General features: G+C 38.3%; 1 protein-coding gene across 4 annotated transcripts in view; it reads right to left on the reverse strand.

The window, feature by feature from the left end:
* LOC308401153 (neprilysin-like) overlaps nucleotides 1-26,662 on the reverse strand; it is a 35,572-nt gene that overhangs the window by 3,215 nt on the left and 5,695 nt on the right. For all 4 annotated transcript variants that reach the window (XM_080889256.1, XM_080889255.1, XM_080889257.1 and 1 more), the window contains 16 exons: nucleotides 25,260-25,421; nucleotides 12,701-12,781; nucleotides 12,182-12,277; nucleotides 11,960-12,078; nucleotides 11,744-11,812; nucleotides 11,153-11,287; nucleotides 8,879-8,980; nucleotides 8,613-8,749; nucleotides 8,372-8,465; nucleotides 7,354-7,482; nucleotides 1,948-2,046; nucleotides 1,749-1,826; nucleotides 1,430-1,533; nucleotides 1,017-1,075; nucleotides 799-918; nucleotides 295-428 (listed from right to left, as the gene is read on the reverse strand). In XM_080889256.1, coding sequence (XP_080745382.1) covers nucleotides 295-428; nucleotides 799-918; nucleotides 1,017-1,075; nucleotides 1,430-1,533; nucleotides 1,749-1,826; nucleotides 1,948-2,046; nucleotides 7,354-7,482; nucleotides 8,372-8,465; nucleotides 8,613-8,749; nucleotides 8,879-8,980; nucleotides 11,153-11,287; nucleotides 11,744-11,812; nucleotides 11,960-12,078; nucleotides 12,182-12,277; nucleotides 12,701-12,781; nucleotides 25,260-25,421 — 1,718 coding nt within the window. The remainder of the gene's footprint in view (nucleotides 1-294; nucleotides 429-798; nucleotides 919-1,016; nucleotides 1,076-1,429; nucleotides 1,534-1,748; nucleotides 1,827-1,947; nucleotides 2,047-7,353; nucleotides 7,483-8,371; nucleotides 8,466-8,612; nucleotides 8,750-8,878; nucleotides 8,981-11,152; nucleotides 11,288-11,743; nucleotides 11,813-11,959; nucleotides 12,079-12,181; nucleotides 12,278-12,700; nucleotides 12,782-25,259; nucleotides 25,422-26,662) is intronic.

Consider the following 26,662-nt stretch of genomic DNA (forward strand, 5'->3'; position numbering starts at 1 on the left):
AAGGGATAAAAGAAGCATTGTTCAAAAGAAAAGGACACAGAAGGTGAGACAAAGAGAAGGAGAGGAAGAGCCATTGATATGTCAACACAAAATATTAAGGGCACCTGGAGCAGAGAAGGTATGAGGCAGCAAAATGTGTGGAAAGACAGAAAAATGACCAACAGATAAGCTGGCAAAGGTAACAGGAAAGCAAATTATGAGATAAAGTAAAGTTCATGATAATATTGGGGGAAAATATGGGAGGAAATTTGATAAGAGAAAGAAGAAGGATGGATATAGTTCAGATGAACGTACATGTAGTCCACTAGCGAGATCCCAAGAGAAGTTTCCGTACTGATCAACAATGCACTTCGACAGTTCGAGGAACCTCTGTATTGAGTCTGGTGTCCACCAGTCCTTCAGGTCGCCATCCTTATCATAGTTACGGCCTAAAGAATGAATGGGACGTGGACAGGTTGAACTTGATGAACAAGAAAACAAGAATATCAAGAGCACTTAAATGCTATATAACATATAGCAACTAACATATATATTCTATGTTAGTTGCATATTTCAATTACATTTATGTGTTTGTGAACAGTAGATGTCAGTACAAATAAATCCTCTCATCTCTGAAGCAGAACCAAGTTGGAAAAAAAGTTCTGAGATCCTAAATGGTGTTACAAAACATGTTTTTCTGGTACCAGTTACAAGGGGAAATCTATTACATATATATATAATTTATTTTTCCAAAGATCAATGCAGTCTGCCAGAACTGCCCCAGGGAGGAACAAAGAGTAACAATGCGGAAACTCATACCATTGTCATCAAAGCCATGTGTGATCTCATGACCGATTACCATGCCGATGCCGCCATAGTTGAGAGACTTAGCCTGGCCTTTGCTGAAAAAAGGAGGCTGAAGGATTCCAGCAGGAAACACTGACACCAAGAAAAGTAAAATAAATAAATCAGCAAATACATAAAATATGTATTGTTTTAGTCTTTTGCAGTTTAATCTTTGCATATATGTGAAATACCTATTTGATTTTTGCTGGATGAGTAGAAGGCATTGACAACAGCAGCTCCAGTTACCCACCTGGAGAAAGATGTTGGAATTAACCTACAGTGAAGAGCACTACTGCTACAGTAAAGAGCACTAGACTACTGTGAAATGCATGTTTGATGAAATATATCAAAATTAACCTGCAGTTATTAATAGCTGGGCTAATGTTAGCCTCCCAGCCGAGGAAAGCTGAACTCTATACGTGGGTAGGAGTATGTGTGGGAGAATGATCAGTGCACTGTGCTAAATGTGAGATACTGGGGTACACCAAAAGTGGCAAAAAGAGAAAAAAACTGATTTATTACTGCTAATTTAAATGGTAATAATTGCAGCTTAATATACATCTGGAATAAGGCAGTTTATTCTACCCCTCAATGGAAAGCTTACTCTTCTTTGTTGACTTTTACTCTGAGTTTCCGCAGGCGTTTCTTCTGCACATACTCCAGGTTCTGTAGGATGTTTTCAAAGTACTCCTCTGCACTGTAGCTCAGCTAACACCAACACACAGAAAAACAGGAGGATTAGCCGAGATGAGAGCTATCAACACTTGGCCATATATTCTCCAGCAAAACTCATAAAAGCCAGGAATTCACAGAGATTTTTCACAGAACCGATATGCGGCTACAATAAAGGCGCTCTGTATTCTGCTGAAATGATTCCATGAAAGAAGGAAAACATTCTCAGTTGCATATTTTCAGATACTTACATCTTTGTACTCATTGTTAAGATATTCGCCATCCATGATGTTGTCTGAATAGCCGATCCGTTCCCGAATAGCTCGGGCCTGCACAAGAATAGGTTGAGAAAATTGAACAAACATTTTTAGCCATCAACTATCCTGAAATTCAGAATGGGCTATACGTATAACAATCATTAACTGTTATAGCTAAAAGTATAAGCAATACCTTCTCCTCAGCTGCTTTCTTGGTCTCTGCATCCATCCATGTCAGGTCATCAAGGTTACTAATGAACACTTCCCGAATGCCTTTAATCATCTCTTCCATCTAAGCCAAACCACACAAACACAAACAAAGAGTGAAAACCTCATCATATCAGTCAGAACAGATTTACTGCAGAAGGAGACTATCATCAAAAGTCATCTGAAGTTATGCCAAGCAATCTTGCAACATACTGGGCAACAAATTCATAAAAATGCACTTCCCTGAATTAAGCCTCATTATTACATAGTCACGTATGAATGCAGAACAACTCCAGGTTACACTCTGTGTAGGAGACCTTGGCAGACATTTTCAGAAGTGTGATATTAGTTTAACATGACATATTTTTTTCTATCAAGTGTTAAAATTGGCTGTAAATTGGCAATAATCAGATATGCTTCATTAGTGACTAAAAACAACTACAACTACCAAAAGAAAATTATTATTAAATAGATATTTCTTTGTACATATAAAAGTCTCATCTTGTTTTAAAATTCTCTACAGTAGATGTCTTCACTCCTTGACTGCATGGTTACAAATACATTATTGATCATGCTACTGCTCTACATATTTTAAAAATCTACATTCGCTTATAGATGCATTCAGCATTTTAGGGTTTCATTTCTGGTTACTCGAATGATCCTGAGCTTTATGAATTTAAATTATAGAAGAGATATTGCAGCATAACGGCATCCATGCGATAGGCAGGCCAGTTATATTATTTTTATTTAACACATGAACGAGTGCAAGTGAAAAGATGCTTCAGAGCAATAGTAGCTTCAGATAATGAGATTTTCTTATGCAAATTCAAAAATCATCAGTCATCACATCAAAAGCTCACTTTTCAGTGAAACCTGTGGTGCATGTTTCTATAATGTATTTGCCCTGAGCTACATGTTTTCACGATCTGACTGACGGCACCAGTGCAAACCATGCCTGTACTTTGGCCATCAGACTTAAAAAGGCAAAGGTTTTTTGGCCACAAGCACAACAAATACACAACTGGGACAATTCAAATGAAAGTGAAATGAATCGCCACCAAATAACAAATGCAAAGAGAACAGAAACAGGAAATTAAAAAAAAAATAACTTCAGAGACATCAAAGGTCACCCTTCAAGAGTCCTCTAACCACAGATTTATTTTGAGGCCACAGTAGGCAGACAAAAGGCACACCAGCTTCTCATCACATTAGCAGAGCCCTAGCTAACATAATGCGTGACGACTTGGAGAGCACACTGTGGTTGCTGACAAACCAGCAGCGATTATACTTAAGAGGCTTTTCTAAAAACCTTTTAACATACTTGTGATAGTGTTGTGTGCATGGATACGCTGTGTTCCAGTTGTTGGTTTTTTTCTTTTAGTCAAAGTTTTAGTATGATTATGCTTCTTTGTCACACAGTGCTGCAAATTAGGTGCATTATCTACCCAAAGCTAGCAAAGTGTTCAAAAATAGATATTTTTCATTCACCATGATTTAGTCCACATGGACTGAGTTTGGAAAAGTAGACAGTTGGACCCAAAGTTACCTTATCGTATTAAAAAGAGGGATGCTTAGAAATGTAATGCTTTAGCAACAATCTAATGAAAAATATTGTAATTCAACTTATCAGAGTTACATATTTACCATCTACATTAACTATTTTGAATTACTTTATATACCATATATACTTACTGGTCAATTTTTTAGGTACACCTTTCAAGTACCAGTTTGGACCCTCTTTTGTTTTCAGAACTGTCCTAAATCATTGTTGCACAGATTCAACAAAGTGCTGGAAACATTCCTCTTATTTGCTTTGTGAGTGTTTGTGTTGTTTTGTCATGGTCCTGGGCCATGTTGGCCCAGTATTCTTAGTTTCCATGTGTTTTGTATTTTGTTCTTTATTTATGCCGTGGTTCCTAGGTTCTGTTAAGATGTTGCTTATTTGATTACCCTCTGTGTATCTGTGAGCCCTCGTTTCCCCTCCTTGTGTTTTATTCCATCTTTTCCCCAGCCCGTTATGTCTGTGCTCTCCCCGGGCTCTCTCTCCTCCTGTCTGAACCTCTGTGTACTTCCTGTTTTACTTTGACAGTCTCCCGTCAGTGTTGCGTTTACTCCTGCCGTGTCTTGTTATGATTATCAGTTTCACCTGTGTTCCCCGTGCGCTCCCACTTCCCTCATTAACCCTCTGTGTGTTTATGTCTGTGTCTCCCTCAGTTCTGTGTCACGTTCTCCCTCATTCATGGCTGTGTGTTTCTCCGTGCAATATGTTATAGTTTCCAGTTTAGTTTGTATGGTTTTTCTGTCCAGCAATAAAGCTGTGTTTTGAGTTCAATCCTGCCTCCGTGAGCTTGCGTTTGGGTCCTCATCCTGCCTGCACACAGCCGCAACCATGACATGTTTAGCCGAAATATATTTCTGAATGCATATTATATATAAGATTTGCTAATTACATCTGAAAGGTTGGTTAAATTAAATTATTCATTGCAATAATAACTTTTGTTAGGGTTTTTCCTTTTATTTATTTATTTATTTATTTTTTTGAGAAGTCATATATACACTTACTGGCCGCTTTATTAGGTATATTTTTCTAGTACCATGCCTTAATTTTTAGATTAATCAAGATGCTGGAAAAACTCCTGAGAGATTTTGGGCTATATTGACATGATAGCATCAGCTGCTGCAGATTTGTTTCTGCATACAATATTGCTGAGAAATTTCAATCTGCCTTTAAGCCATTGCATAGCACTGAAACAGCGTTGGTTAGAGTTCTTAATGATATTCTTGTAATCACTGATACTGGACGCTCTATGGTCCTAGTTTTACTGGACCTCTCTTCGGCCTTTGATATGGTAGACCATAACATTTTATTACTAAGACTTGAGCACACTGTGGGTATTAGAGGCACTGCCCTCGACTGGTTTAAATCATACCTCGCTGATAGATCCTTATCAGTTCACTTAGGCACCTTCTCCTCTTCCTCCGCTCCGGTCTGTTGTGGTGTGCCTCAAGGATCAGTTTTAGGCCCTATTCTCTTCTCATTGTATTTGCTCCCTCTAGGCGCAATCTTTGAAAAATACAATATCGCCTTCCACTGTTATGCCGATGACATACAGATCTATTTTGAACTTACTGACGACCTTGCTGTGTCCCTGCACTACTTTCAAGAATGCATGCGGGAGGTCAAAGAATGGTTCCTGAGTAATTCCCTCGTTTTAAATGATAAGAAGACTGAGATTGTGGTGTTCAACAGTAAAATCCCTCGTGCCCAACTCTGTGCTGCCCTGGGTTCCTTTGCTAGTTTTTCTTGTGACTATGTCAGTAACTTGGGTGTACTGCTGGATAGCTCGCTCAAACTCGATAAGCAAGTGTCTGCTGTAGTGAGATCTAGCTTCCACCAACTGCGCCTTATCTCTAAGGCTAGGCATTATATTCCGCATGAGGACCTGGAGAAGCTTATTCACGCTTTTGTGACCTCCAGGTTGGATTATTGTAACTCCTTGTACTATGGTCTTCCCTCTTCTCTTCTTCTTAAACTGCAAACAGTCCAAAATGCAGCAGCCCGCCTTTTGACTGGTACCAGGAAATTTTGCCATATTACCCCTGTCCTAGCTAGCCTGCATTGGCTGCCCATAAAGTACCGTATTCAATTTAAAATATTACTCCTTACTTTCAAAACTATTAATAAATTAGCGCCAAGTTATCTTAGTGAACTTCTCAAACCACATACTCCTGCTAGAACACTCAGATCTGCCACTCAACTACTTCTGACCCAACCCAGATCTCGACTGAAGTCCCGGGGTGACCGTGCGTTTGCTCTGGCTGCCCCGGTACTGTGGAATACCCTTCCTCTCGACCTCCGCGCATCTGATTCCATTGCACTGTTCAAATCACGATTAAAAACCCACTTATTCAATCTTGCCTTTCCCTCTAGTTAATATTTCTTTTATGATTTTATATCATGCACTTTTATGCTCATTTAAATTCTTGTTTGCTCTGTACCTGTTGCTTTCCTATGTATTAGTGACAGTTATCTGCTTGCATATTTAGTACTTGCTTTGGTCCTATTTCTATTATCCTCCTCCTATACTCTATTTACTTGTTAAGCACCTTGGCATACCCTTGGTTTTTAAGTGTGCTTTATAAATAAAGTTTATTATTATTATTATTATATATCCCGTTCAACCCTGTCCCAAGGGTGGTTTATTATTGTATTGACATCTGGTGATGTTATGTTCAATAAACCAGCTTTATCATACAGTGTGTTATTCTGTTGGAACACAAAAAACATCAGAAGATAGATAGACTATACACATAGACTATGGTGTTTAAATGACACTTAATTTAAAACCCCAAAGTCTATCATTAAATTTCCCCCACACCATTACACCACTAGCAGCTTGTGCTATTGATTCATGGCAAGGTGGAACCATGCTTTCAAACTGAGATTTATTAGACCAGGTACCATGTTTCCAATCATTTATTGTCTAGTTCTGATGAGCTGATGTAAGTTACAGCCTCAGTTTCCTGTTCTAAGTTTACAGGAGTGGCAGCGATTGTGGTCTTCTACTGCTGTAGCCCATCTGCTTTAAGATTTGAGGTGTTGTGACCTCTGAGATGCTCTTCTGCATACCTTGGTTTATAAAGTGGCAGATGAGTAAATATTGTATCGATGGTATACTAATAGCAGCAGTATAAAACAACAATTTACCTAAAGTACGCACTGAAAGGAAAGAAGAACATATCAAAAAGATACTGTATCTGTGTCACTTAAAGAAAGTGTGGCAGCTGCAGGTCAGTTAGTCACAATGAAATGTGTGTACTGTGTGCATCAGAGGATGTACTGCCATACAAAGATACTGTAAAATTCTTGATGATATGACAGAAATGTACAATAATGTATTTCTATTTGTGAAAGTTGTACATGGTCGCAAATAAAAATTGATTCACATGCACAATGTCAGATGCCACAGCTCACACATACACATGCATAGGCAGTTTGAATTTACAGTGTGGGTGGTGTGATCATGCTAACAAGGACACCTTGTTCAGCTGCTTTGAGTGGAGGCAAGCAAAAACTACAGTATTCTGATAGACAAGACACAAATGTGACAAAAACACAAGTGGGTGTCAAAATACTCTCCATCAGATGTGCCTGAAACACATGTTTTTTGTTGTATGTATGACTAACTGAATACATAAACGTCCACACTCCTCTTGTAATGCCCTGCAGAGGCATTTTTAGATTATCAGTTTCAGCTTTCAATAAACAAGGTGCGGAATTCCATTACAGAGATTGTATCTTGTCTAATGAAGGATATTTCCAAGAGCTCTTTATCTTTGATTGAGTCTAATGTGTTTTAACAATACAAAGCCTAATGCACCTTCTACTGACCAGTTCTTTACTCTTTTCAGAGAATGCCTCCTGCACATAAAGTCGTCCCACAGCATTTTCCAGGTTGTTGTTGACGTACAGAGCACACTGTCGCCACACTGCTGCCTCTGACGTCGTACCAGACAGAGCCTGCAGGGAAAGTAACAAGGCACAGATCAATTAAAGATGAAGGATAAACTGGTCAGCATATTGTTTAAAGAGGCTCATGGCAATAGGAAATGGGGCAGTGGGGAAATGATTAGATTAGAAAAAGGATTACCAAGATTTTTAAGGCATGGAGGAAGAATATGAATGAAGCAACGTGTTGAAATCGACTGTTTATTAGAGCCTGACTGATACTGCAGTTTTAGCATCAATTAAATAGGTGTGTGGGTGGTGGTAGGGTTTGATTCCCATCCCCCACTTTATTTTAAAGAATTTTTCAAAATGAAAACTCTTAACACCCCCCCCCCCCCCCCCCCCCCCAAAAAAGTCATTGAAAATATAAAATCTTCTAATTTCTAAAAATGTGCCTATTTTGCATGTTGCATAGACAAATCTCAAACATGTTTTAACCTTAGATGGTTTTCCAGTAGCCTTGTCAGTGTTAGAAGATAAACTGTATCAGCTTAAGGTAACTGATATTGCTTTGTGAAAGTAGCAAAAACGTGCAGTAAATAACCATTTGGAAGCAGCCTTATGTGCTAATGTAACTGTGGTTTAGATCATTTCTGTTTAGCACTAATTGCCAAGTGTTAACATGCTCACATATTCCAGCAAGGTGGTGACAGTGGTAAACAAACCTGCAAATGATCAGCATGTTGGCATCTTAAACATGATCCCATGCTAACTTTAGCATTTAATTCAAAGCATAAGTATTGTCATTTAGCCCCATACCAGCAGGAACATTACTGCAAACATTTTTAACTGCTTTGCACCCTGTGTTGTTTGCATTTCTTTTAATAACTTAGGTAAGCAGCAGTGTCTGCAAACAGGACCTTCCATGGACTATAACAGCATCAAGGTCCTGTACGTGTACCTTGCGGAAGGCTTTCCTGGTGTCTCTGTAAGCTCTGCTAAGACCCACCACCATGTTCATAGCAAAACGCCACACCATGTAGTTCTGCAGATCCCTGTGAGTAGACAGAAACATGTTGAGAAAAAAGCAATCATACTCACACAAAGCTATCAATACTGTGCACTCCCTCCCCCACAAGCTTAGAGACAAAAACAGGCTTTTATACTCCATCACAGATACAGACTTAAATGAACACACCTACCTCTTGGTGTATTTGGCCAAGATCAGGTTGAGCCTTCTGTAATAGTTGGGCGAGTAGTTTATGACCTTTTCTGTGTCAGGGACGCTGATGTTGACTGTATTCATTATTTTAGCTGTGAAGTAACTCCAGTCAAATAGCTTCAAAAGGAGTTGTTTTTTTTTTAAATCCCCCCAGAGATAAAGAGGAGAAGAAGATAAAGATGAGAAAGAAGTATCTATGTGAAATGAAAACAGCAAACTGTGGTACATAAAGAATTTTTTTTTTACCTGTGATTCAACCTCAAGGGTGAAGTTGGCGTTCAGGTCCCCCAGTTCCATCTTGTTGTAAAGCAACACCGGGTTGTTACGATCCTCTGGGGTATCAGTAGCCTTGGAAAGAGCAAGACAGAGGGGCTAAAAGTCAAGAATGCTGTCACAACCCTCCTGTTTCCCGACACATGCGTACAGTTGCAGTGCAGGTCCAGCAGCATCAAAAGTATTTGGCGTCCCAGGAGGCTTTGGCTCTGTAAATGTCAGAGCGCGAATGGTGTGACTGCCTTGTAAAAGCCAGCAGCTGAGTGGAGGAGAAGTGAAGCATGGCAGAGAGCAGAGCAGAACAGACTAGGATGACAAACACAGAGTGTGGAAAACTGTTGATGAAAAGTCACGGTGTTGGGATCAGGCTGGTTAACAGCTTGTTTTAGACATCAGCTGCTACAGACTGGAACCACAGACACACACACAGAGGAGGGAGGTTTGGTCTACAAATGGATGACAGGAGGGTCATCCTGCTAACAGAAACCTTTTGTGTTAAGTTAGATGAAAAAAAACAGAACTAGAATACAGAAGGAAGAAGGAACCTTTGAACCATCATCTTTCCAGTCTGTCAAGAAGTACCAGCTTAGACAGAAAGATAAAGCTACTGAACCTGCACAAAGTCTTTGCCCTGCTAAAGTTTTTGCCTGCATTTTAACTTACATCAGTTGTAGGTTGCCTCTTGTGGGATTATAATATTATTTTATGCCATGTTATACCCCTAAATAAAGATTGTGAATTATTATGTCGTTTTAGTTTGCATTATTCTCCTGAATTAGAAGAAGGTGATAACTATTGCATTTGTTAAACTGATTTGCATTACATTAGACTGCTGATTTATTGTGAATGAATGATATTGTTTTATGATGCATTATACTGCTGAGTTATAAGAAATACTGTTCGCAGAAAGTCATCGCCTTATTTGTCTGATTAGAAGAGAACAGAACATGCTGGAGTTTTCTGCCCCATCTCAGCAGGAGCAGATAAACAGGGAGCCAAGGTCGTAGCTTAGGCGCTGTGTGAGAGAAAGAATGTGAATGTTTAGGCTTTTATGATTAGGTGGGGGCCACTAGAGGCTATAAGAGGTTGATCAATGCTCCACCATTTTGAGATCTGATGCTGTCTGCGTACGGTGTCCATCTCCCACGCGTGTGATCATTAAAATCATTGTTTGACTCAACCCGGCCGGACCAGTGTTGTTATTGTGGTTTTTCCTCTTGTGTCCATCCCCAATATTTGAATCCGTAACACTCTATATACTGAAATGATCACAGTAATTATGTCACCACAGCCTGCAGCTCTACATTTAACTGCAGGTCAGTGAGCTCTATCAGGTATGATTCAGAAAATCTTGGATTTCACAAGGAGGCAACTCACTGAATCTCCTCAAAAATGTGCAAGTGTTTTTCATTATGTTGACTTGCTTATTAAGGTATCTGCTATTTTACTGCTTTATTACTGACAGTTTACTCCAAGTTACCATTCCAGGTTATGGTTAACTTTCTTCTGTAATATTTTAGTTGACTGTACTATTCAGTCTCAATGGCTGTCACCTCATTCACTAGCCTCAAAATTGAGATTAGTTTAGCTTAATACCAGCCTGCTTTGCATCACTAACAGTAGTTTTAAATCAATGACATCCCAATGTCTCTCTTTCCATTACCTGAAAAATATTCTCTTTCAGCTAACAAGAAGAAAATGTCACTCCCTTATCTGCACATAGGTCAAGGAGAACGGGAATGAAGAAGCTCAGAAAAAAAGGTGTATTTCATATTTTATAAAATGATATGTGTTTAACTACACGCCTTCTGTTGCTTATCATTGGAAAAGGGTAAGATGTGAGAAAGAGGTTTATTTTTGATTGTGGTGTAGTTCAGTTTGCCACATAATCTTGCTAGCTGTTTCATTATGGACAGCTCTCAACCACCAGGAAGTCTACACTAGCAACAGTGCCCAGTGACAACTAGCCAGTTTTAGTTTGACGATATCTATTTTATATCTACCACACTTCTCGCAGTGGACCGGGAATTATTTTACATTCAGTTATTGATCATAATCAGACTTGGAACTGGATGAATACTTGGAACTGAGCAGGCTTGAACTACAGTATGCATTACTGAAAACAAGATCTCTTTCCCATGGTTTCTCAAAGCCATAATAAGCATATTTTGAAAAGTACAGGAGGTTCTTAAGTATTTGAATTCATATTTCTACTTGTAAAACGGCAAAGCACAAATCCATACTTACATTAGCAATGTCTCTCTCCAAGTCTATAACTCGTGTCACCTCCTCTCTAATGCGAGTTTCATTGATCGCTAATCCTCGGTCCTTGCGCATCAGCTTAGCCAGGTCAATCATGAATTGCTCATAGGCCCGACATGCCTGCAAAATAAACACAACTTGTAACTCACTGATTTCAGTAACCACTGACTAAATCAAGATTTGACTGATACAAAGTCTGTCTATAGCAAACATGCATATCAATTAAGGCAAAATAGGAAGCTGTAAAGTGAAACCAGAGCAACGGACGTCTGTTCCACTCACACATCTGGTTTGGATTGAGATAGAGTTATCAGCATTATGTGTGTTTTCGTTCATCACATACAAACTCACTACATTTCTAAGAGTAGGAATAAAATTTATTTGTGCACTGATGTGAACGGATGTTTCGGCTGATAGCCTCATCATTTGTGGTTTTTTTGGAACAAATTCGGAGGGACATGAAATCCAGGGGCTCAGGTGAATAGTTGGAACTGCTTTCATTATTCATTGATTAAAACGCTTTAACTGCACTGCACTGGCGTGTGGATTTGTATACATGTAAACATGCAAACTGACCTCTGCATAAGGACCAGTGCATGCATAGTAATCTCTGGACACCAGGCCAAGGCTTGTTTGCTGGTCAAACTGGCAAGGAGAAGAAGACATTTATTTTCAGTATCAAAGCCAAATAAAGGCTTAGTCATTACCTTCAGTGAACAGAGGGACATGAGGGCTTTTTGAATATGAACAGAGGGAGGTGAGTTCTTTTCCTTGCCACAGGCATACACCTACATGAATGATATGCGAGGTTGAATCCCTGTCATCAGTGCCGACGAAAAAGTTAACCAAGAGCAGAGTTCCATATTTCTCATTCAACTTGGCAATAACGTCCTCCAACCTCCATGTTCTCCCTGAAGAAATAAGAAAAAAGAAGTGAAAAAGAAGTGAAAAGAAAGACATGGCATCAATAACATCATGCCCAATGACACTTGAAAAAGAACCAAAGTTCTCTACCATAATTGGTCTCCCAGTTGTCAACAGCTATAGGCCACTCAGACACGTCAGGCAGCATGTCAAGCAGAGGACTCCCCCCTCTCAGCTCAATTAAACCTAGTTAGAAGCGAAAATCAAAGAAAATAGGTTTTGCGGTGTAGATACATTTATTTTCTACCCATAAAATTGTGAAAATCAATTAAAAAGAAATTCAACCACTGTATTGCTTTTTATCAAGTACATACTAAACCTGTGGCAATTCAGAGGCCTTAGAGGAGTTTATTGATGTGGCTTCCAAAGCAAATCACTTCTGAAGAAAGCATTCATTTGAATCATGTAAAGCTGAAATACTGCAGTTCTTTTTTTTTTTAAATTGATGATTCATGTATATTTTCATAACAGTTTTGTTGATAGACAACACAAAAACTGAATAAGAAACATTTAACCTTCAACAGCAATTTACAAAATGACTGTTCACATTAGGATAATAGAAGATCTAAAAAGGCATAGCGTGTTAATGTCTTTTGCCTGCTGACTCACTCTCATTGGTACAGGACTTGTAAAGGGTCTTAGCCTTGGTGAGAGCAGCAGCTTCCCCCTCCACTGTTTTTTCAAGGACACCTTCAAATAAAGAAACAGAGCAAGCATGAAGCAAACAATCACAGACAAAGATGAAGAAGCAAAGTTGCTCACTGCACAATAAGGAAAGAGGGAGTAGTTGGGTGCATATAACCTCAGGTACAACATAGAGGTTTTATTTTTCTTATCTCTGGGGATTCAAAAATTCAAGAATTCAGCTGTCATGCGTATGCATTTTATTTATTTTAATTAAGGGATGCTTTCGGTCCTTTTGTCAGAAAATGGCGACACTAAGTAAATTATGATATAAAGCCTTTGCAGTAGATAGTAACCGGTGACAAAACAGAAGAAATGTAATTATTCTAAGAAGAAAAACATGTCACAGCTGTTCTTTTCAATTTAATTGTTTTATTTCTCTCTAAATAAAAACAACCTGAATAATTATTATGAAAAAAATATTCAGAAAGTGCATTTTTTTGAGTCATAAACAAGTACAGAATAAATGGTCTTCTGAAGATAGTTTAGGTTTGCAGAAAATAGACAAAAACAAAGCTTTGATCATTTTTATTTTAAATGTTATATAAAAACACAAGCAACATAGTGTGTATTGGAATTTTCCTTTGATATACCAGGTGCCCCAAGAGCAAAGCTAACACATCAATACACTGTCAAAATGTGAATAAGGTGAACAACCAGTTTTACTTTGAATGAATAAATCAATCAATGAGTAAACAGATAAATAAATAGTGTTCTAGCTCCCATCTTTTAAATGGGCATGATAAATGTTATCATGCAAAATCATGTAAAAATAAATGCATATTTTATTCTGTGCTTGTCACAAATACCTTTTGGCATGGGAGTTACGGCACAGAGCAGACGAAAAGAGGTGGAAAGAAATCAAGGTGCAACAAAGCTGAAGGTGTGGCAGTAAAGGGCCATTTGGAAACAAGAGTGAGCACCAGCGCTTGTTTTATTACCTGCGTTCATTGCCTCTTCAACACCTGTTGTGGGCATATGGACGCTAGTTAGCTCAGCCTCAGGCTAGATAGCATTTCTAGGTAGACAGCTAATCAAAATGAGTGATAAGTGTTGGGGTGTAAACTTGCTAAACTGAGGGGGAGGGCATGGGGACCAATACTCTTTTCCTGTGCCGCCTCAAGGCACCAAGTTGCATATTGTAGCTTTAAAGTGTAACTATTCCTACAGGGACTGCTGTCACTTTTCAGCAGCAGCACACGAGCAGGAGCAACACGAGGATGTGCCTAAATACATTTTCTCATCATCAAGGTTCAAACACCCACACAGTCAGTAATTTTTGTGTTTGCTGCAAACCGCTGTGGTTAAAGCAAGTTTATTGTTATGTGATGCCGGTACAGAGTCTGTGTCCTCGGTGCTTCAAAATAACAAAACCTTACACCTACACAGGAGGTATCTGAAACTTCAGCTCAAGTCCAGCTGCTGGTTTGTCATTCAGCACCAACAATATGAAGAACTTAACTCTCCCTGCACTACGCTGATAAATTCATGAGCATGACTATCACGTCATAATGTTTCACTGCAGTTCAACTAGTATGCTGGGATTTCTAGGGGTGGTTCAGGGAACCTTGAAGAAAAAATTAGAGAGATGGTGAGCGCATTGAGTGCATTGAAGTGATAGGAAACATTGTAACAATGTAGGAACACAACATGATGTAGACTAAAGATATTCTGGTATCACAAAAAAAAGCAAACATAATTACATTTATTTTTCTCCATCGAAAAAAGTCTCAACTTTTCCCCAGCTTTTAGATTTTTTGTTTCTGTTCATCAACTGTATAGTTGCTTTATATGGCCTGTATCATGAATAATACATGATGTAAATGTCTTTCAAGTCTAAGTGCCTTGTGATATGCTTTGTCTACATACGGAATGTATGTAAATAGCTGCACTTATGATTGCTGTTGCTATTGTTTATGACAACTCAAGAGAAAGAAGCAGCCTTTATGTATTTCACATTTTGAAAATGTATCTCATCAGGACTATATGTGCATTTACATTTTCAGCACAAGATAGTGCATTTAATGTGCTAGTGCACTGACCTTTCAAAGACTGTAACCCAGGTTCATATCTGTCTACAACTAACACCTTTCCCAGCTACAAGTAGTAGTTGTTTGTTGTGAATACCAGTACAAATGCACGTGCTTACAACTACAGCGCTGTGCAAAAGTCTTGTGTCACCCATTTCTTTATATTTTGCTTCTGAGGACCCAGACTTTCTTGTAATTATTTTAAATGGTTTTAAGCTACACTTTTCAAAGCTTTTTAAAAGTTTTTCGTGGGACATGGGCTTCTTTTTCTCTTATTTTCAGTCCAGTCCTTTAACCTAACCATTGTTTGTTAGTTTTTTAGCCCTTAACACTGTGTATGATTCATGCATTAAAAAAAAAACACCTAACTCAAGGGATGAACCAGTGTTGTGTCTACACAGAACAGAGAGCTTAGCAAAGAACCCATTTTAAATGGTGTCTTTAGGTATTTTGTTACTAGCCTGTCGTACAAACACATCATTTGTTCCTAACTCTATAGTTAAATCCTATGTAAAATGCCAAGGATAACACTGTTTCTTAGGCATAAAATAACATGTTTGCACCAACAAGGTGATTCCCAAGGAGCTAGGTGAAAACCTGGCATATCCCAGCGCAGTCTGCAGCGTGTCCTTAAAACAATAGAGGAAACTGGACAAGTGAAGTACAAAACATCTATAGTAGTATCTACAGAGTAGATTTAGCTCTTTCAATGCTGTGCACACAGATAACTAACAAAAACTTTTGGCCAAGGTACAGCCAAAGAGAAATTGCTACAGACCGAACTACAGAGATAATGCCCGTTCATGAACTCGTGGCTTCTCAGAACTGGCCTGCTGTCTAGAGAACCAGTCATCTAAACAACAAGAGTGAACGATTGAAGTCATTCATTTAGATTATTGTAGCATGTTTAAACATTTAGTCCCTCAGGGATGGCTTTTTGAAGATTTAATGGAAGAATTCATTGGTATAGCTAGCTTAGTATTTCAGACTGTGTGTCTCCTCTGCATTCATAAACTTCCGCTTGTTGATAGCCACAAAGACAAGCTGTGCAAACACTGTCTGGTTAGTACAATCCTCCTTTCTTGAGTCTAAAAGAAAGGATTTAAGGTCATTTTCCCCATGGCTTTTAGTGTAGCAGACTAAATATTCGGCAAATACAAGCATGTATAACCTGCATGGTAAATGGTAAACAGACTGGCTCTTATAGAGCACCTTTCAACTCTACCTGTACTCAACGCGCTTTATTCACCCATTCACTTTTTTGTGAATGCTTTCTATCTAACATTCACACACAGTCTCAAGAGCTTGGAAAGAAACATTCACGCACATTCATGCTACAACGGATGCAATAGAGAGCAATCTGGGGTTAGTGTCTTGTTCGAGGATATTTGGCACACAGACTGGGAGTAGCCAAGGACCGAGCCACCAACCTTCCAATTAGTAGATGACATAATTTACTTCCCGTGCTGCACTCACCCTGATGTCTGAAAATTAGCTTTTTCTTTCTGACAACACAAAACTCATAAAAAATAAGAAATGAAATAATATATAAATCATGTGCTGTGTTGCTGCAGAGATTTTGACTAAGATCTAAGAAGGATATACAAAATATCCCTGACAAAAAATGCTACCAACATTTCAAAAGCTTAAATGATATTTTCTTTGTTTTATTCTTCCTGGTTGTTTTGACATTATCCAAGGAGAGCAATTTCTGTGTTATCAAAAGTAAACTCTTCAGTGGGTGGTTAAGTAGGTAGGATGTGTTAGAAAGATAACCTTTGATAACCTTTTGACTTTGACAAGCCGTCACATAGCTCAACATGACCTGAAAGCTTCCTGACAATTATAAAGTTATCTTATAAATATTGCATCAACAGATATACACCATCATGCTGCACAGCTCAGTGACACACCAGGATCAATACAGGAAAGAGGATGGAGTTTAAATTACACGGGCGCTTGACAGCCAACTTTCCCCTGAGTCCAAAAGGACAACAATCCTGTCACTATGAGTTGGGTTGATATGAAAAGATAACAATAAGAACAAATTAGATTTTTTTTAACTGCTCAAAAAAAAAGGATTTTCAATGCAGCTCTCTACAGTTTAAAGATCTGGGTTTCCATAAATTACACAATTCATTTTTTTTAGGAACGATTATCAACTTTAATATTTAATTTATCAAGATCTGATATGAAATATCTTTTTTTTTCCCCTTTATAAGCAGTAGGTCTGCAAAATACATATTTGAGCAGTTTCACTCTTTGTTTCTGCAAATTCAGTTTGGATTAAATTTGTTTTCTACAGATTCTGGTGACCCATTATTACCTCAGTGCATCAAATACTGCTGATCTGTCACATGTTGCTGGCATCTCTTCCTTACACACAAAGTGTTTTGGCAGCAGCTGTGGCAGAGAAAGATAACAGTTCTGTTTCAAAGGTTGATATTCCTGTGACTCAGGGATGGCCGGAGGTTTTTCTTTTCTTATTATTGTTATTATTTCATTTTCAGCATCTGACTTCCATTGGGCTTTTGACTTACACTGTCACTCACGTGTTATCGTTAGACAATGAATACAGCTGGTCATGGTTCACAACAGTAATCCTGCATGTAGGAAAATGACACCTCACCACTAGGTTTAAATGTGGTGCAAAAGAGTGCCTTTGAAGCTTTCATAACGGGTGAGTAAGGGGGTGAGAGATGTGCAAAGCCAGCCACTCATTACACACATTAGTATGTGATGAGAAAAGGTTGGATTCAGAAATCCTTGGACACAGCTTTTTTTGTTTGTTTGCCATATGGGTTACTGTGGTTTGTACCAGTGACCATCAAATTATAATTGGTTCATTCTAGTGTTAAAGAAGAGTCATAAAAAGATTTCCACAAAACATGAAATGATTCCAAGAGATACCTTTTCAAATGGTATCTCTATCTCCTGCTGCACAAAACATCCTTTACCCCTTGGAATAAAAAGGAAAACAATCACGCTGTGACAGCCACCATCCACTGACCTCAAGCCTACTAAGAACATGAGGAGCATTCTTTAAAAGGAAGATCTATAAGAGTGGGCAACAATATAGCAGGAACCAGCAGCTCCGGGTGGCAGTATTGACATCCTCAAAGGAAATCCTGACTACTATACACAGACCTACAAGTAGCCCAACTGATGAGAGAGTTAGATTTAAAATGACATATAAAACCAACTTAGAGGTTTCTTTATTGTGCTTATTTTATGTTTATATGTGTTTTTGGATCACAGCACAGCACTGTTATCTATAGATCTGCCTCGGAAAATAGAAGATATAATTAACGTGGCTCAGATACTGCCTCCCCCACCTCTGAGTAGGCTGTTATCACCTAATTAAATGGTACAGCAGCTCAATCGGACTGAGATCAGGTGAGGGACAAGTATATTCTTCATCCTCCTATATTCCACCATAATGATGTTGTATCCATTAGTTTCTTTCAAAATTGGTATGCTGAAACACAGAGAACATCATTTATCCAAATACAAACACAGGCTAGAATTTTGCACCAAATGCTCAGTGTGTAGTTTTGAGTGGGGTTTTTTTTTTTGGTTCATTTGCTACTTTTTTAAGTAATTTCCTTCCTTTTTCCCTCATAGGTCTACTTGTTTTCACTTCTTGCATAACTGCATTTCACTTCAGACTCTTTATACCGTGTTCGTATTTCGAATCCTCCCATTTTCTTATTACCATGTGTGCACTATTTATGTGCTCATTTAATTGTAATGATGTCCTGAGATAGAGACCCTTCACAGGGCGCTTCCTGCAAAAGGGCACAGATCATGTGTGTGTGATTGGATTACTGACTGCCTGGCGCTAATGTTTAACCACAGCAAAGGCTTACCCTTTCACTCTCTTTTCTACACACACACACACACACACACACACACACACACACACACACACACACACACACACACACACACACACACACACACACACACACACACAACACAAACAAACAAACAGACACACTTTCTATCACCCCTTATGTGTGTATTTGGATTTATTTGAGAATGGATTTTGTGCCACCTGATGTTTGCTTGAGACGTCACGTCAATTTGAACCAAACCACTCAGCATGATACAGAATCCGAATTTGGAGTTTCTACCCTCTGCATTGCCATTTTATCCCTGAGTGTTTTTCATTCCACAAGGCATTTCACTTGCAGTGTTTTTAGTGCAGCTGGATTTGCTTACAATACATGACTATAAAGGATGTACTTAGTGTATATTACGAGCAGAAATTGCAAATGAAGTCAAGACTGAAATGAGTCAAAAGTGTTTTCAGACTCTAAGTTTCCTGCTTTACACATTTGTAGGGACAATAAACCCACTGCGAGGAAACGTCTTTACCAAAGGAATACAGATTAGCTTTAAAAATTTTATGCAATAGCTTTAACATCTCAGCTTCTCTGAGGCAGCCCCGTCTCCTGTTCCCATTCAGCTAAAATTTATTGAAATGTGTTATCTAAGACTGTTTGTTTGCGATATATCTGAAAATGACTTCCTAATTAAAATTTCTTTGTCTTTTTTTCATGGCTTTGCTAATGCTGTACATTTTCAGGTAAAAGATATTATATCAGACCGTGTACTCAAGAATATTCTGGAGAAGCTTCTATCGGTTAATGTTGTAAAGAAGCAATTGCATAAAACCATAATATTTTTCTAAATGTCACAGAGTAGTCTAGAGCCATAATTCTAGCCAATCAGTGGCAGACTTGAAAAGAGTATCAAAATCAGAACATCCTATGATTCAACCCCCTGTGGTCTAGGCGAAAGGATGGTAGGAAATCATTCTGCTTTTTTTCTGAAAAAATACATTTCTACTCCATATGCCCAGTGAGTTTTTATTTATTTTTTGTTTAAGTGAAATTGGCTAGTCAGGTTTTTGTTTGCTCTCTGTGTGCTATTGCTGGGAAATATTTGGGCAGAGGAGCTATTCTGAGGGTCAGCTGCCCCACAAATAAAACGTTTGAAGCAATTAGGTTGGAAAAAAAACTATTTTTTGTTACTTATGTTTAAACTAAAATAGGCTGAACAACTGCACTTTAAATCTCCATTTGTTTAAATTAAATATTAATTACAATTAATATTAATACTAATTAGTTAATACAAATGATGTTTTGTTAATAGAATGTACATAAAAGATGCACATAGCCAATATAGTCATTGGATAGAAAAATCCCATTATGAGGCCTCGCATTAATAATAATGGATTGGATTTATATAGCGCTTTTCAAGGCACCCAAACCGCTTTACAATGCCACTATTCATTCACACACTGGTGGAGGTAAGCTACAGCTGTAGCCACAGCTGCCCTGGGGCAGACTGACAGAAGCGAGACTGCCATATCGCGCCATCGGCCCCTCTGGCCATCACCGGTAGGTGGTAGGGTAAAGTGTCTACCGCCTACTGCCAAGGACACAACGACCAGGACAGAGAGCCTGGGAATCGAACCGGCGACCTTCCGGTTACAGATGCGCTTCCCAACCACGGTTGCCGCATTGACTGCTTTTGCTGTCATCATCTTAGCTATTAGAAAATAGAGGTCACAAGAAAGGAACAGGGGGGCCTTGTGGCAAATTGTCAGTCACCAGGTAAGCCCACCTAAGGCACACCCCTCTCTATCATCCTTTTTGACTCTAATTATAGTTTTAAAAATAAATAATATCTTGCGTTCAATAAGAAGCAGACAAATTGAACTAAAACCTTCAACGGATCTGGAAAGTGTTTACTCAGGTTAATGTTTAATTAGATCTTAGATTGCTTTCTGAAATCAAAGTAGCAGCCTCCTGCTGGCACATCAGCACTGGCTTCATGTTTCAGACCCATAAGTTACATGCAACTTTCATATACTTAGTGGTTATAGAGCTATTACATGTAGTCTTGTTCCCCATTCAGTGACAAAAACAGTAATTTCTTAGAGCTTGGCTGCGCCACAGCCTACTTTGCTATTGTGTAAACTAAAATAATCCCAGCAGTTGCTGAAACAGCCATATAGCTCAACACTGCAGTTTTCAAGTAAAGGTAGTAAGTATTTAGTCCCCCCCTCCCCCCCAAAAAAAGCAAAATCAAAACTTTGTATATACTATACACTCGTTCTGTCAGTTCTTGTTAGTCAAAATGCCACTTTATTACTCTTAGTGTTATTTACACAGGAAACTCAGACATTTGGCTTTAGGACAGCTAGCAGGGGAGGTTATTACCTTAGTGGAGGTCTAAACTATTTCCTTTTATTCATAAGCATTTTTTCTGGCAAAAACATATTCACTTCAGGATTTTAGTTCAATATGTTTTTGTTGGAGAAGAATTACTGCATTAATATTCATATTATTTTTCTTGGCCACACACCTCAGGTCAGCTATATTTATTTGATGTGTTTATGAGGAGTCGAGTTTCTGTGGTGTTTTGCAACGATTCTTGCTGGAATTTTGATATGAGGAGGTCATGTGAGCAAGCTATTTATCATGAGCAAGTCCTACTGTGGTCAGTACTGTTTGTCTTACAGTAAAGCCGTATTTCAGTTATTGTTGTCACAGACAGACAGTCTCTTCAGTTTGTCATAAGTTGTTAGCATCATGCAGAAAGAAAATCTCATATCTGGACACAGTGTTGATGCCACAGCTACCACACAGGTTTGTTTTGAAGCTCTTGATTATGCCGAATTCCACAAGAAACGTAATCTGCAGGCGCTGCCCTGGTTGGATTTTGCTCTCAATAGTCAGATTTAGACCTATATAAGAAGCACCTCACACAATCAAATCAAATCAAATCAAATCAAATCACTTTTATTGTCACATCACATGTGCAGGTACATTGGTACAGCACATGTGAGTGAAATTCTTGTGTGCGAGCTTCACAAGCAACAGAGTTGTGCAAAATACAATAATGTAAACAAGCAAAATACAAGAATGGCTACATCTGAAACTAATAAATATATGTACAATATATAATAGTATATGCATTTCTGGATGTGTATACTAAATATTTTTCTACGCGCGTGTGTGTGTGTGTGTGTACACATATTTTACAAATATGTGTACAAAATATGTACAAAATATGTGTACAAAACAAGAGAGCAGCAGTGTGCTCATATACAGATAATGCACAGATAAATGTACACACAGACACAGACACACACTTTGCACTTTAACAAACAAACACACACACACACACACACACACACACACACACACACACACACACACACACACATATATCTGCCTTTGTTCCTTCCTAACTAGTTTGTTCCTTCCTGAAACACACTAGTTAGTAATTAAAAGAGTCACGGTCAATTAGTTAAATTATTGCACAGCATGCCACACCTGAGGAGGGGGAACTGAAAAACAAAATTCTACCAGCCTCGTGCACCTACGTACACACAGCTGTGGTCACATTCAGGGTGCAGATCCTCATTACGGATCATTACAGCATTTTACAGCATCTGAGAACAATCCAAGGCATTTACAAGCAGCCACAAATCTACACAGCTATTCACACACATACACATAGATGGAGTCATTTTTATTGCATGTCAGAGAGCCTAGAGCTCTGTGGTATCCAGGTGTTTTCAGGCCCCTGCAGCTGTTGACAGGAAAAGGATGTGCTCATCAGTAGGCGGTAGTATCCAAGTAAGCATCGGCAGCCAGGCCTAAGATCAGAGGTCTTATATTTGAGACCTCAGAGCAGAGGTCACAACTCTTAGGTCTCACACTTACAGTAAATTTGCCTTCTTACATATTTAGTCAATAGAAACGTTTTAGGGGCAAAGGTTTTATGGCTATAAGTCTTCAAAACAATAGAATGTGCACTTCAGATCCAAGGCGTTGTGTTTTTATTTTGTTTTTTTAAATGAAAAAAAAAGGACTTACACAGAGAAGCAAACAGAAAGTAAACCTGAACATGTGTGCATACAGTGCAGTCTGAGACGTTCCTACTGTGACAAGCTGAAGGAATGAGCGCAACACTGACTGCTGTTGGGGATTTAATCTGATGAATGACTGGAACCTCATGTCTCTCTGTGGTAAGCACAGCATTTAGAGCAATTAAGTTAATGATTGTAAAACATCAACCACTGCACTTTGCCCAGTGTTTCTGCCAAAACTTGCTTTCTTCCTTTCTCCTTTTATAGTAATGCAGCAGATATTAGTGCAAGACCTGATAAATCAGCCAGGTCTCAGCAACAATACAAGAGTAAGCATATTTTGTATGTGTAAAGTCATGCCGCAAACCCACACGGAGCCATGCAATGTGCATAACGGCACATACAATAGCATTTTCAAATGGTCAAATGAGTCTTTGTTGAGAAATGTTTCCTTCTTGCCCCCTTTGTGTGATTTTTATGAGTGCTTATACTGTCATTGAGAAGACAGAATAAAGCAGAAATGAATGGCTGTGAGTTGTGCAGTCCGAATAAGTTAATGTGCACTGCTTTTTATACCATCCCTAGGCTGTTTGTTAGAAGTCTAATTTAAAATCCCTGCAGTACCTCTGAGAATCTCGTGTTCAAGAAAATCACTGTGAAGGCGTAAGAGGCAGAATTTCAGCAATACACTTTTATAATTACACTACACAGAAGAAATAATGATGCAATTCTACCACTAAAAGGACCCTCTGAACAAAGGTATATAAATAAATGATCATTATGTTACAAGGCAATCTCTAAACCCTAATGAATGTTCTATTGATTGGTAAAAAGGTGTTGATCAAGAAGTAAAGAAAAAGTAACAAAATTAAAGAATTTGTTTTCCAAAACAAAAAAGTTTTAGAAAAGAAAAGCTTTTCACTTTAAAAATAGCATAGCATGATAAATCATTGTAACAGACGGCAGACAATATATACTTCATTTTGGATTAAATGCAAAAATTACTTCATTCACATCCACAATCATTTTTATGTTTTGAAACAAATCTCACCAACTGAAAATATCAGGGTAGAAAGCAAAAGAAAGACGATACTGTCCCAATGCACTAAACAGTGTGTTTATCCATCAAGACTGGACAAATGGATTACTCAAGGATGCTGCAAAGTCCACAAGACAAGCTGCACTTTAAACCCCATTTTTCCTTTCCCAATAAGGATGAATCTTTCTCATCCTCTCTAATCACTCTGTTTCTCCTGCAGCCACTCCACACTGTTTTTATTACAGAGAAAGGTACTGATATATACATTTCTAAATTTATGGCAGATGAAGAGTTTTCATTTTCCATGGAAAGTTTGTGTCCCATAAATATTTAGCACCCTGAAACAAAGGGCTCTGCCAACCTTCATGCAAACAACTTGAAATGAAGCATGGACCCATATGTACACACATGCTCAAATCTGCAAACACATTTGCACTTTAACTGCCTTTTTTGTAACAAGGACACTACACTCTAATGCCTACTAAAAACCTACAATACACTTGGGCGCACTCACACATGCAATGCTTAAATTGTGCTTTTTTCATCATAATGTGTTGGGATCTTTAGAAAACAGCTCACGCTCACACACATGCACACATATTGATAATGCCAACAAACTCCCAGCCCCCATGGCATCAATGATATCTATAGAGCTGCGGTCCCTGATGGACAGTCCTCCTTACATGTAAACTAGAGAAACCAAGTCAAGCTGTCCTCAGTCCTACAAAAAGTAGACCAATAAGAACGTATTGTGCGAGTGCTTCAGAAGTTTTCATAAGCTAAAAGCTTTGATACAACCCTAATTCCAAAAGAATCTAAAGACAAACAGAATTTTATTTAATAGAATATAAAAGAATATCAGATGTTTCAATTGAGAAATTGCTTAATTTTAAGACAAATGTTGGCTACTTTTAAATCCAACAACTTGGACGGCCCCTCTCTCCTTTTGTCAGGGGGCCACAGCATCCATGTTTTCCAGAAATAATTTCAACACAATGGAAAACTAAAACAGAGACCTTTGCACACTGTTTTCTTCATTCTGCCTCAGTGCACCTCTGCACTGTGTTTTTAAAGTACACAACTCAAATTTCAATTTGTCTGACTACAGAACTTTGACTCAATCTGTTTTAAATGAGCTTTGGCCTAGAGAAGATGTTGGCATTTCTGCATCATGGACACACGGCTTCAAATTTGTACGACAGAGCTTTAGCCAGCATTAGTGGATGGCATGGGGAACTGTGTTCACAGACAGTGGTTTCTGGAAGTGATCATAAGCCTTTTCAATGATTTCCAGAGATTTCTTCAGATTTTTCTCAGTTTAAACATTTGATATGTTTTCTGTGTTCAATTGTGAAATAAATACAACTTTATGACATTGGTAAATCATTGCATTCTGTTTTTATTTTTGTTTTACACAGCGTCCCAACTTTTTCCGAATTGGATTTGTATAAACACTTTGGTCTGATTGCCTGCTTGTCTTTCTGTGCGTGCATCTGCTTGCGTGGGTGTGTGTAGGTGTCTGACCTTTGAGGATGACCTCCAGTTCATCTCGTAAGATGTCAAAGGTGCTGTATCTAGAGGTGGTTTCAGGGATGATGTTCTTTTTAAGCCACCCTCCACAGGCATACTGGTAGAAGTTGTCACAGGGGTCCACGTTAGCGTCCATGTTCTCAATGAGACGAGACGCTGCATGGACAGAGAGGAAACAAACTCCATGAAATGAAGGAATACAGAAATAAGCAAGCCATTGTTTAAGGATATACAGTTTCAGTAAAAAATAACCAACAAATATATGACAGTGTATATGCAACCTATAATTTGTATTCAAAATTGTGTATAGTGCTGTATAGTTTTTTCAACAAGTGCAAGTCAGTGAAACCTACCATTGCACTATATTTGGACAAATGTATTGACAGCAAAAAGCTAACAAGCTGCAGGCTACACTAAAAGGACTTATTTGAGTATTACTGATGTGAACACATTTTTGTTTAATAATTAAAACCATTGTTAACTTAGATTTAATAAAAATAAATGCATTCAAAGAATAAATATTAGGCTGAAAACAGAAAATATACAGTAAATGAAATCCCGTAAATGTGTGTGAAGTTAAATAACCAAAAAGTTGAAACTAATTTTATTGGGTTTCCCCAAAAGCAGATCAACCTGCCCTTCTCCCAGTCATAGATGGCACAAATAGATGGATAACAAGCAGAAAAATAGGTCAGAGACTAACACAGATCAAATTTTGTTTCATAAATGACTGTCAGCTGAACTGATATTCTCCTTGAACACACATGTCCATTCTTAATCACTGCAATTTAGGTAGATAATGGCAGATGGCAACTTGAAGTTCCAGTTAACATGGTAGCCAGCATTTCCATTTTTATATGGCTTGAAATAATGTGATATAACACATTGATAAGTGATCTGTGAAAATCTTTCCATGTTTTCAGTTGTTATATAAAGCTAAAGATATGAGCTGTCTGAGGCATTATAAATGGTTGACGGCATCTTTTCACATACGATTCAGCAAGACAGTGAAAAATACTTCAAAACACTGAAATGCTGAAACTTCACAGAGAACATTGACTAAGCAGAACGAAGGTAGGAATTGTTAGGGCTCTTTCTGTAGGTCACTGAATAACCTGTAAAAAGAAAAGAGCATTTGCAGTCATGATCTCCCTAAAGCCTGAAATGCTTGCTGTTGCAGTAGCATAATATTCAACAAAAGAAGATACAAAAATACAATTCTCTGGTATAAATGTAACATTTGCAGCAATGCAAAAGGAAAAAAAGCGGTATAATGACAGTGATTGAGTTCAGCTTAGCACCGGTACTCGAGATATGTATACTTTTTTTAAACTGCAATTAAATTCCACAAGGCAGCTCAGAGATCTCCTGTGACAAGGCTGTCTGTCAAATTTGAC

Source organism: Rhamphochromis sp. 'chilingali', assembly GCF_963969265.1.
Source record: "Rhamphochromis sp. 'chilingali' genome assembly, chromosome: 8".
NCBI lineage: Eukaryota > Metazoa > Chordata > Actinopteri > Cichliformes > Cichlidae > Rhamphochromis > Rhamphochromis sp. 'chilingali'.